This window comes from Spinacia oleracea, chromosome 3 (assembly GCF_020520425.1).
Source record: "Spinacia oleracea cultivar Varoflay chromosome 3, BTI_SOV_V1, whole genome shotgun sequence".
Lineage (NCBI taxonomy): Eukaryota > Viridiplantae > Streptophyta > Magnoliopsida > Caryophyllales > Amaranthaceae > Spinacia > Spinacia oleracea.
Window position 1 is genome coordinate 11525131 of NC_079489.1, and position 12928 is coordinate 11538058.

General features: G+C 36.6%; 1 protein-coding gene across 1 annotated transcript; it reads right to left on the reverse strand.

Annotated features, from left to right (window-relative positions):
* Positions 1–2993: 2993 nt before the first annotated feature.
* LOC110788906 (uncharacterized) lies at positions 2994–8719 on the reverse strand. The gene is made up of 3 exons (XM_021993536.2): positions 8187–8719; positions 4758–6584; positions 2994–3577 (listed from the first exon to the last, which is right to left on the reverse strand). Exons 2-3 carry the CDS (start codon positions 6462–6464, stop codon positions 3410–3412), a joined length of 1875 nt encoding a protein of 624 aa, XP_021849228.1. The 5' UTR covers positions 6465–6584; positions 8187–8719; the 3' UTR covers positions 2994–3409.
* Between the last annotated feature and the right edge of the window lie 4209 nt (positions 8720–12928).

The window sequence follows — 12928 nt, forward strand, 5'->3', positions numbered from 1 at the left end:
GGCTTCGAAGAAAAAAAAAAAAAAGAGGGGAGCAGCCACGCCGAGAAAGGAACAGCCGCGGCACCACCGCCCGCCCTCGACCGAACAACGAACAGCCAATACCTTTGGCGTGCTCATGTAGGCGCGCATCACGCTGAAAACAACATCCAAGCCTCGGCTGCCCACTCAAATGCGCATCTCGCGTAGCAGCAACCGCCTAACCCGACCGAGGGTCCCTCCCCCGTGGCACCTCCTACGCGCGACATACGCGGAAACATGAGGCATAACACATCAAATGCCCAACAAGACTTAGCAAAAATCTATAAAATCTTGAAACCGCGGAAAACAACCGCCAAGCCCAGCCTTGTACCCGAGTGATGAAACGTCGGCTCAATCGAGGCTCCGATCGCTCAAACGTCTCCCACATTATGTAACGAGACTCCTCGCACACCTTGTGCGCCAAGATGCAAGCAAGAGAGGGCACGACCCTCGCCCCGCATAGCCAACACGAAAAAGAGAAGCCACGCAAGGGAGCATCAAAATCACTCAGCCCCCCGCGTGCAAGATAACTGCCCAGGCTTGGCCGATCACGTCAGCCACGCCAAGTGGTGGAGCTTGGCACGTCACGACAACAACAGCCAATCCTACCCCAACCTTGTCCGCCTAGCATGGACCTTGCCCAGCTCATTCTGCAAGCACTAGCCGCCAGGTTGCACGTATCTATCGCCCAGCCACAAGCCTCGCCCAACATTGCCGACTTGGCACCATCCCACCTAATGCACTCTGCACCCCCCTGCACCCAAACAAAGCAAACGCCCAACTTGGGCCTATCAAGCAACGATTTGTCTTTAAGCCCAGCCACATCAGCCACGCCCACAATTGGGGCTTGGCACATCACGACAACAAATAGCCAAGCCATGGCACATAATGCCCGTCCCAGCGACAGTTCCTTAAAAGCCAAGCATCGCCGTTCGCTCAAAACAACAAAGAGGTTTAGAACTTGGATATTCCGCCAAACTCCCGAGTCCTTAGCCAAACTCGCAAATTTGGCGTGGGGCTAATGTTCGGGCCCCCTGTGGAACCCACCTTTTTACATAAATTACCAAAATACCCTCCTAAAGGAAAATACTGAAAATACCCTCAAACACAAACCTCCTAATGGGCTCAAACCAGAAGTTAGGGCCCATATCTCAGCCTCCTACAAGCCCAAGAGTCCATACCCCTACACTTGCCTATATTTACTAATAATGTCATCCTGCATTACTATAAATACATTTCACCTAATCATTACTCGGGTATGCAATTATTCTCAGACTGACTCTCTCACTACTTTCTCTCTCTACAAGGACTGACTTGAGCGTCGGAGAGGGTTTTCTCGGGAACCCCCCCCGAGCCAGTTTACGTTTACCGTTTTTGTAGGACAAACCCCGACCGATCGGAGGAAGACAACAGCCTGGTTGACGAGGCTTCCCCTATTTTTACACTTAAGCATTTTCTTCGCAGAAACAGTTTGATTCTGTCGTTGCCTATATATGTTTACACAAATTTCTACTTCTACCTCTCTACTTTTCCAAGTTTATAAGATAATGATAGTGTTATTGAGTCTAATAACAAACTCGCACTCCTTCTATCACCTTTTGTTCTTCCTATTTGGAACCTTTGTGTGAGACGAAAAAATCCAAGTATGAAAAACAAATAGTAACCTTTGTGTAAATGATGCGAAAGTCCGGAAAAGTAGAGAACGTTAAGGGAATGTCAGGAAACAACACAAGATGACCCACCGAACAACGTTGAGAACATAACCGGAACCGGTAGGTAACTTGGTGACGAAGTAGAGAATGAAAGGTTGCACACCTTGCAATTAACCCATCAACAATTGCTAAGAAATCACCCGGATCCCATCCAACATCACGAAAGCGAGAATCATTACGAATGATCCAGATAGACCAATGCATAAAAATGAAAAGATCCAAATGGCCATCCGGAGATGTTAAGAGGTTAGAAACAAACATAATACACCATTGAACGAAGGGGGTCAAAGAGGTAGAAGGACAAAACGACCGAAGGGGAAAAAAAAACCAAACATGAAGTACGTAGCAAAAGACAGTCCCGAAACAGATGATCACACAATTCAAGTTCCCGATGACAAAGAGAACAAGCAGGCTCTACAAGCATTTCCCGGTGATGAAGAGTAGACACGAGTGGAAGGGCGTTACGAGGAAGGGCATTACGAAGAAGCTTCCAGAGGATAAGCTTAAAACAAGAAAGAATATTCAAACTCTAGAAATGCTTCCACCATGCAGCCGAGGGGGTAGAAGAAGGAGAAGCCACATTGTGGTTTTGAATTAGAACTTAGAAGCATAACATAGGCAAAATGAACAGAGATAGCATTACTGACTTTTCAAATTCCAAAATTTGAAAACTAAAAATTAGAAAGGCAAATTTGTCAAAAATGACTTTTTATAACTCAAATTTTGCAAGAAAGGACCTTATATAATTTTTTTTTTTATGAAAACACACCTTAAAGTAACTTTTTTGCGAGAAAGGACCTAAGGGAAGTTTCCGGCATTGACTGAGCTTTTCCGGCCATTAACTTGCACATGAGCAACGCGTGTGGCTTACGTTGGCTAGAGACACTGATTTTTCGGACTCTTGAATTTTTAAACTTGATTTTATTTTGGTTTTTTTTTTCAACTTTAGGTTTTAAAGCTTAGAATTTTGGAGGAAAATTGGGTGAGATTAGCAAAATAAAGCCACACGTGCTTCTCACGTGCAAGTCAATGCCGGAAATTTACTTTTGGTTGTCTTTCGCAAAAAAAAAATTACATTCATGTGTGATTTCACAAAAAAAAAAATTATATAAAGTCCTTTCTTGCAATTTTTTTTAAATTAAGTTCTTTTTTAACAAATTTACCAATTAGAAATGATATCAACTTTTTAATTATTATAATTATTATTGGTACTATAATTTGCTCAGCAAGATGACATATAAACAGTGCCTTACATATGTCACAAACAATAAAATATGAGGCTTCCATTTAATCATTGACTACAAGAAATTATTTTTCTTAGTACAAATCAGAAGCTTTTACATTGGGCTAAAAAAGAAGGGAACAAAAAAAAAAACAGGCCATTTTACACTACTTATGTTGAAGTGTTTATGACCCCATTTGTCTTTACGGAGATCTCGTACAACCTTGCACAAGGTATAACCAGTTGTTCATCTAAATTTGCCTTTACCGGCTTACCCACACATCAATTAACATAGCTAAATACAAATTACCCCCTATATAATGTAAGAAAATTAATGACACTAAAAAAATCATGTATAATTAACCTAATTCTGACTTTGCTGCAGCTATAAACACACATACAATGCTAATCTAGGTAAATCTATGGAGGAAAAAAAAATGTCCATCCTTTCATGATATCAGTCCTGTACATGTTTCGGACGCAAGCTTGGGGTCTGAGAATGAATAATTGCCACTGCAATCGAAAAGCATTGCAAAGGTGACAGGAAAGAGGGCTGGAAGCTGATGAAGTACAGGCCTTCACGTATGTTCACCATTTTTAAAGGGGGTATTACATGAGCTGACCCCTGAAAGAAAGAAAAGTAATGGCATTTCAGTTATCCGTCAACTTTATAGGCGAATGCATCACGTTAAAAGGCATGGAAAAGAACCAAACTTTTGATATCAACATGTCCACAAATTATAAATATCATGAATGCCAAAATTGACCACATAATGTATGTAGATCATGGAGCATAAAGGAATACACTTTTGATCCACATAAAGCTACAGATTACGGAGTAAATAGTAAATTAGTAAAGAGTAGTACAAATGTGAACGGTAGGCTTGCCAAACTATTTGAAAACAAGGATCATTACAATTATGGGTTACCAAATTGTGCTCAAAATCCAAAATTCTTAAAACGAGTATGAGTCAGAATAACAGATCCATCTCAAGTAGCAGCTTTTACCCTCTTCTGGGATATTCACATAATTCAGGTTAATTTCAACTCGGGTCTAATATATTTGATAAACAACATATTCTGGTATATTTCAAACTTTTTCAATAGGTCTAAAATGATAGGATGGTTGTCTGACAATAAAAACTCGTGTGAAACATGATAACAGATAGAGCTATAAACAGGTCAGTCATGTTTTTGTATGGTTGAATTCATGTCTGGTTTCCTTTGATTTCAGGCAGTTACCAAAATGTACTCCGTATTAATAATAGTACTTGCATAAAACTAAGAGAATCACATAATAAGATAAATAGGTCATATTGTAGCACAAGTTCATTCGTGTTCATGCATTGCAAGGTTTGTGTTATACTCAGTAATTTCACAAGTGTTGCCTTCTTGTGTCTGAGATTACAAATCTAATTAATTGGACATGGCTGATGTAGAAAGTAAAAGGAGAATGGGCACCTAAAATGCCCTCTAAACCCTGAAAGTCTCTTACCTGTCCACCACACTCTAATACTTAAGCTCATAATATTATTGGTCAAAGTTGTGCATTGGCAAGGGTAAAACTCCAAATGTTACAATAAATAATGAACGGATGAAGTAGCTAATAGCCTAATATGAGACATTAATGTCAACACGTCATAACAAATTTCACACGACATTAATCACCTACTTTGCGTCATCTTTGGAGACTCTAAAAATGAAAGGTTGAAACCATATGGAGGCATTTGCATATCCATATATGCATGAGAAAGTGTCATTAAATAAATATATATATATAAAAAAAAAAGGAATAGCACACACACCTCTGTGAACATCTCAAATGATTTGCAGTCCCCCTGTGCCTCAGAAGACGGCCAACCCTCTTCTCTCCTTGGCTTAGCTTGAAGGATTTTCAGAGGACAACCAGTGTCCCAGCCACCACAATCACAGTTTCCACCTGATCTCCATCTCTCTATCAGACTATTTGGTCCTCCACTCCTCGTTCTTGGCCCACCATGGTGACCTGCAGGCACTATAATATCCATACTGCTTGAACAATCCCCAACATTGCTTACACAACATTCTGAAGAAGCAACATTTTTCTTGAGAAAGTTGAGTCCCCAACCTCCCCTTTTTTCCGTCTGATGTTCCTCTTCTTGTAGCTGGTCTTTCACAACAACTGCAGCCATTTCGAGATTCGGTAAAAAATCATTTTCCGAAAGAACAAGTTTGCATTCTTGATATGAGTTGCAGCATGCTTCTAACCCCTTTTCTGGAGAAAAATCTTCAGGAATAGCACTTGAGCCACCAAACAAAGAGTGGGTTCTCTGCTTCAATGAGTGACCAGCCTTGAACACATCCATCACCTTTGATAATTTCCTGCTTTGCCTACTGTTACGGGAGAATGGTTGTACCTCTTTTACCTGATTTTCGTTAGAATCAACCAGAACAAATTCGGTCTCCATAATTCTAGAATTACCCGTTGACAGAGAAAAGGCAGTTGAAACCTTCATCTTGCCTATTAAATCTGGCTGACTATCAGAAATATCAAACAATTTGGTGCTACTTGATTTCAAATGAAACGAGTAGACATAGTCCAGTGCCTTATTGATGGTTGCATCAACTCTCCATGCATTCGCCACATAAACTTCTTTCTGATCATCCAAAGTGAAAGTAAAATGTGGAACTCCGTTATCCCATGTAAAATGAAGCATTCCTTGAGAACCAGATGGAGAAAGAGAAGACTCGGAACTCTGATCAGTGAGCACAGAAGCTCCACTTGATATGGAAATAGGGCTTCTCTGTACAGAACCTGATCTATACCCCCGGTTTTTAAGAGGCGAGGAGTCCTTTCCAAGCTTATTAGAGAAACTAGAAGTTAACCGACTCGGAGAACCTTGGTAATCTGAAGGACTGTACTTTTTATTTTTAGATAAATTAGTTCCTCCAAGACTCACATTATGATCTAAAATCCCTAATCTTTGAAACAAAGGGCTTTTCAATATTCTCATCATACTATTGCTTCCCATAACAGAACCAACAATTTCTTCATCCCCGGGACTCAAACCTAAATCTCCAATCCCAACGGCGATTGGATAGTCAACTGCATAACTTGTCACATCTAACGAACTTCTTCTCCCAACTGTTGCATAATCAGACACAAATCCCAAATCAAAAGAACCCAACTCTACAGATAGAGAACATGGACCTCCTTTCAACACATTCATATGCATGAGTTCCAAGCAGCGCTTAAAATACTTCTCATCTAGACTTACTAGTTGCTTCGGGATTTTAACCCCTAAACCACGAGATCGTCTGTGGAACAACTCCTGAAACCAGCTTTCACAAGTTTCTGACTGTATCAACTTCAGAATCAGAGTCTTCCCTGGTTTTCCACCTTTGACCAAGGTCTGTGCTTTAGAATCTGAAATATATAAAGCACTTTGGTCAGCTGATCCATGGATATTACTATAGCTCTGGAATAGATCTCCTTCCTTGGGATCATCTTTGTTTCTGTCAGAATAATCCATGCTCAACTGCACCTAATCAAGTTCATTCGGGATGACAAGAATCTCTCTCTTTCCCAACGACACTGCTTTTTAAAACAAATTCTAGCCTTCTTTCCTTTCTGGCCACGTCTACAAGAGAATCTGGTATGCAATATCAATTTGTTGCATTAGTTGATAATCAAGAAAAAGAATCTACATGTAGCTACAGAACACAGTCCATAGAAGAATGCAAATCAATATTAATCACAAATATTCAGAAACCTAACACATTAACGATGACTACAGACTGTACAAAGGATAAAACAACAAAATATTGAGGTGTTGCCAATAAATACCTACAAACTCCATCAAACAGATAAACATGAACAAAGAAATCGAACAAAGTAGCAATTGAAATAGGAAAACATAAAAAATTCAATAACTCCTTCTACCACCTCCCCCAACCCAAAAAAAAAAAGAAAAAAGAAAAAAGATACCGAAATAGTTGTTCAACCATGAGATAAAACCACAGAAAAAAGTAACAAGAGATTGCCAAATGCCAATGATAATGATAATATGATATAAGCATGCAGAAATCTTCATGTAGCTGATTTACCAAAAAGCAAGCACTAGCCGCCTACCCGGCCCTATCTTCATAGCTGATAGACAATATTAACAAGCATTTCCAAAGAGATTCACTAAAAAGGTATAAGAAAAGGATTATACTCCCTCCATCTGGAATTAATAGTCACGAGTTTTAATGTACGATGTCTAGAAAAAAAAATCTTGCCTTTCCAAACATAATACCGATTCTTGAATTTTCTAGTATGACACGATTTAGAAGAAAGGATGGAGAGAGGATTGAACTGAGACCACTATAAGGTCTTTGGAAAAATCAAGCACATCCTTAATTAAACCGGGACAATGTGACAACTAATTCCGAATGGAGGGAGTGTTTTCTATTTATGGGGCCAGATTAGACAGCAAAGTGAAAAACAATATTTCTAAAGGCAATGCAATCAATTGGTCAGAATCAATTGAGTAGCACACAAAGTATGGTTAAAGCCTTAAAGGTCTCGTATTACAGAATGATTTCATGCTATTGTAACTTGTAGGGCCTCGGGCCGGAATCAGGGAACAAATTGAAGTAAACTAAATCATAAGGGCAGTGTAATTTATCAAGTAGGCCACAAAATATGGATTACTTCATCTTATTTTGATTATCACATACAAGAGAAACTTCATGTACTAAACGGTAAACAAACTTTTTCAGCAGAATTAGGCAATTTATATCATAAGCATATCCAATAATAACAAATAGATGGTCAGGAAGTATAGCCAAAATAACAAGTTCTAATACAAGCAAAAGTATACAAATGGAAAATGCAGGAATTTTTCTGATGCAGAAGTTGGTCAATTCAAGACTTCAGTCTTCAGACCCATTAATGTTCAGACACAGTACATAATGGAATCTCTTCTACATCATTACCCTCACTTCTGCTACACCAACTACAATAAATCATAGCATGAAACTCAAATTTGCCACAAACTTCCTAGCCATAACACACAAGAGCAACAACTAACCCAGAAACTAAATTCAAGTTATTCAGCAACTACTAGCCATTAGTCAATAAACACAGACAGCATTCCAGATGAAAAAACACCAAAAATCAACATTAAACTACAAAAACAACAAGAAAAATAGCTTAAAAAGAGAGAATTAACACAACCCAGTAAAAAAAAATCAGAACTTTAATGGATTACCTTGATTGAAAGATCCAAAAATCACAAACCCAGATGAACAAACCCAATCAATTCCCAAAAAACTCAAAAATTTCGCACCCCCACAAACATAAAAAGTAACCGCCCACCACCTTCTCGACGAAATGCTCCACTGAACCCCAAAAAAACTGTAGAAGAGGAGAGAGAAAGCGAGAGTGGAGAAGAAACTAACTGCAAATGGAGAAATTAAGGTGCTTAAAACCGTAAGCCACGTTCTTAGTTGGAAAATTACAACTTTTTTTCTGCTGCAAAAAAAAAACTAACTTGTTGGAATCCCAAATTCCAATTAGGACCCACCAATTTAATTGGAGTATTTTTTTGGGTTGCCAAACAATGTGTTAGAGAAGAGGAGAGAGAAAGAGAGGAAGTCTGAGCTGTTGAGCACAGAAAAGTGGTATCGTTTGACTGAAGCTGACAAACCAATTTCTTAATTTTTCCATTTGCTTAAAGGTTTTGTTTGGGTATTCTGAAAATGACTGGTGGTAAGAGAGAGAAAGATGAAAGAAGAAGAAGAAGATGTGGTGGGGAATCGTAAATTCAGGAACATATATTCGTATAATCAATAATGTGATCAAATTAATTAATGGGTCAATATTTTTTGTACCCTATGTTTTGAGTAAAGTTTATTATTTCTTGTATTAAATCTTCCTCGTACATTAATTACATCTAACATCTTGCTTGCTTTTAGAGAAGTGTTTTATGTTTCTTGAACACCTTGTGGAGTCGTGGAATTGTGTGCAGGGTGAGGGTGGGCACGAAGTCGTGAAGATGGCGATATTTGATACGACACGGATGTAACTTGATACGATACGGATGTAACTTGAATTTATTGACATAAATTCGTATTCGACGTGAAACAAACGCGAAATAACGTTAAGGTCGACGTGATATGTTAAATTTTTCGTATCACGTACTTAATCTACGTTTTACATGAACTTATTTTTATATGTGCGGTGAACAATCTAAAATTGGCATGCAACCAAAATCGATCACGACTCGTTTACCATAAATATCTACATTGCTCGTGAGGCAAGCATGTGCATTTTGGAACTTGTAAAATTATGTTTGTTAGTGAGATATTTATGTGGGGGTTACATACTTACATGTGCTTGCGTATGTTTGGTATTTACAGACTAAATATTATTATAATATTATAATTATATAGTATTTATAACGCACCGCCAAGAGACGTTGAGTTTGTGATGTCAGATTAGTTAGCATTGAAGAACACTTGCATACATAATCAACATTTTACACATTCATTTTGAAATAAGTCAAATTCAATTAAATCATGCAATTTCAATCAAATAGTATTTAAACGCGTTTACCCTAATAGGTTACTAATCAATTTTGCTAGGTCTTTAGAATTTTCTATTCCCATTGTTTTTCCTTAAAGACTATGTATTCACGTGTAGTGTACATATCAAACTCCATGGAGAATAAATGTTGGATGGTGTAAAAGGTAAGGTAATCATTTGTCAAACATACAACTAGTACTAACCTACGGCTTGACTTTTTAAAAGACTTCCATTCTAGCCTAATTATCTCACACAATTACTGTTAACCTGTGATTAAATTCGGCATTCTAATTTTTACCATGTAATATCAAATTGTCAATATGGCATTATTAGTTTAGGATTATTGATTCTAATTATTTACTAGTGTCAAATCAAATTGGTCTTATAACAGTGGTTTCAAACTTAACCAAGTTGAGTTTCGAAATCTCACCTTAGAAATAAATTAAAAAATTAAAAATTAGTCATACAAATTATAAAAAAATATATAAATTAGTGAGAGAATTGGCCATTGTTGTCATCGACTATGGATATCTCGGTAATGCAATAAAAATGGTTTGGCTCTTAAATGTACGTTAATCATGTGCCATTATAAATTAGCTTGTCATACCACATAATATTTCAAGTTACTTTTATTTTTAGCTAGTTAGTACCCTAGTGGTTAGCTACTAGCTTAATATTTAATGTAGTCATATTTATCAATCAATATTTTAATTTAATATTATTTCATTGGCCAAGTTTTTTCAGGCAAATTAGCTAATAGCTAATTTATCATTTGAACTCCAATAATGGTCAAGCTAGTAGCTTGGAATTTCTAAAAATTGCAAGCAAGTCCCTAACTACAACCATTGGAGATGCTCTTAATAGCTTAAGGTTAGAACTAAACACACAATCAATTCATGTCCCTCTCTCCGTTCTCGTACGTAGAACATAACAACTACAATTTTGGTTTTTCATATAAATTGGATTTCAAAACGCATTGAATCTTATTAAAAAATGGTACTCCGTACTTTCTAGTATTTTCCACTACAAAAATTTGTATCTTTTACGACAACTTAATAACGACGGGTAAAAATTCCGTCGCAAAATGGCTTTTGCGACGGGGATAACAACCCAACAAACACGGGAACAACCGTCATAAATGTCTTTTACGACGGGGTTAACGACGGAATTTTCCATTAACGACGGCCCCTTTTATGACGGGTTCGCGAAAGAAAATCCCGTCGTTAATCAACAATTATTGGCCTTTAACGACGGGATTTCCCGTCGTTAATAGTACAATCTCTTGTAGTGTTCTCATCGTGTTTCTAAATAGCACACCACCACATTGGATGTAGACATATAAGATTCATATAAAATTAGAGTAAATATACAATAATTACATTATCTTCATTTCCGTGTATTGGTTTTAGGTCAAGGTGGCAAACCACAAGTCTTGTGTATTTGTTATTTTGTCAAATTAAACCAAACACATAAAATCACATGCTCTTTTTTTCCAACATAAAACTAAAGAAACAAACGATGAACAACATCAAATACTCTATAATACAAGGATTAAAAAAAAAAAAAGCGTAAAAATGTACTCGTACTCCTTAATCCTTATCATTAAAATAGTAATACCACGTACAAGAGATACCATTAACCACATAATTAACCCTAGGCATAAAACAATATAAAAACAATAAAAAGTTGATGATATTGTTCTCTTTTCCACTACTCAAAGCAAGAACAAATAAAAATAAATTTGTAGCTTGTCTTCAAAATATATCAAAAAAACCCTAAATTTCCGGATAAATCGATTAAAAAATCTTAGAAGTAAGCTCCATTGATGTAAAAAAAAAAAAGTAAAGTACGACAAAATAAGGTTCTATAATTTGAACATTTGATCTAAGCTATTTAAATTAAAGATTTGATGGGGAAGTTTTGTCTTATAGAGCTGTTTAACTACCTAACTTTGGAAATCAATTCAGTTCTAAATTGTTATATTATGTCGACCCACTCTTGTCTACATTGAATACTCACATTAATGATTGACAATTACCAAATTTAAGCAATTTGGCTCAATAATTGTCTATTTGTTTTTCCTTGCATATTTGTTTGTTTAATCTCTATTCCATTTTCATATTTGAAGATCTGACTAGACCTAAAATGGCATTTTGGTCGTGAATTCTTATAAAACAACGGGGCCTTTTAACCAAATTGGTAAAAAAAGTGGACGTTAAGTGACAAATTGGTAAAAAAAAGTGTCTCGAGCGACAATTTGGTAAATTTTAATCACAACGGCGACGAATAAGTCACAAAGTTGGTCGGAATTTAGAAAACCTAATCACGTGACTCACACGCTCCTAATATTGTTTTTTACCGATTTTTTTTCTTCATTTTCCTGCAATTTAATTTTATGATTAATGCTTTTGTAAAAAAACAAAGAATCGTAATTAATTTCCTCCCATTCTCCTTCTCTTTTATTTTCTCTCTCTTCCATTTTTGTGCTTACCTACCATTGCTGAAGAATTACTGAGTCAACTCAACAAAAATAAGGGAAGAGCAGCATTAACACAAGGACTTTGTGTGATAAAGGTGAATTTCGGATTTAATTTCTTGCTTTTGTCTTTTCAAATGCCAAATTAGTAATGGTTGTTGATGTTTGATTATGACTGGTTGGTTATGAAAAGTGGTCGCTTGTAATCGAAAATTCGGGATTTAAGATTTTAAAAACTTGATTGTGAAAATTGGGGTTAAAAAATAGGGTTATTATAATTATGCTTGTCTGATTCCAACTCCATTAAATCATCTCTCATCAAGCAAAATAATTGACTTCCAACATGACAAACATGAGTGTCAATCATCAAACAACTCCTACTCAAATGGGTATATTAAAATTATAGAAATAATTTGCATCAAACATTTTTAACTTTCCCACATTTCATGAACCTTCTTCCAGGATTATCATCTGTGAAAGAAGTTAGGATGGAAGCTTTAAACCTAAAACCCTGATCTTGGCGATGGCAGGAAAATGGAGGAGGAGAAGACTAGGAAGGAATATAAAAATGAATTTAGTAGTTGGGAACATTAATCATAAAATTAAATTGCAGGAAAATGAAGAAAAAAAATCGGAAAAAACAATATTAGGAGCGTGTGAGTCATGCAATTAGGTTTTCTAAATTTCGACCGGTTTTGTGACTTATTTGTCGCCGTTGTGATTTAAATTTACCAAATTGACTGAGACCCTTTTTTTTACCATTTTGTCGCTTTACGTCCACTATTTTTACTAATTTGGTTAAAAGGCCTAAAAAACGGTATAATGAGTTCTTAACAGTACCAACCAACTAATGTCAAAAAAAAAAAAAAAAAAAAAAAACAGTACCAACTAAGTTTTAGTTAGATGGAAAAATAATTGGTGAAAGTAAAAAGTTAACTAGTACTTGTATG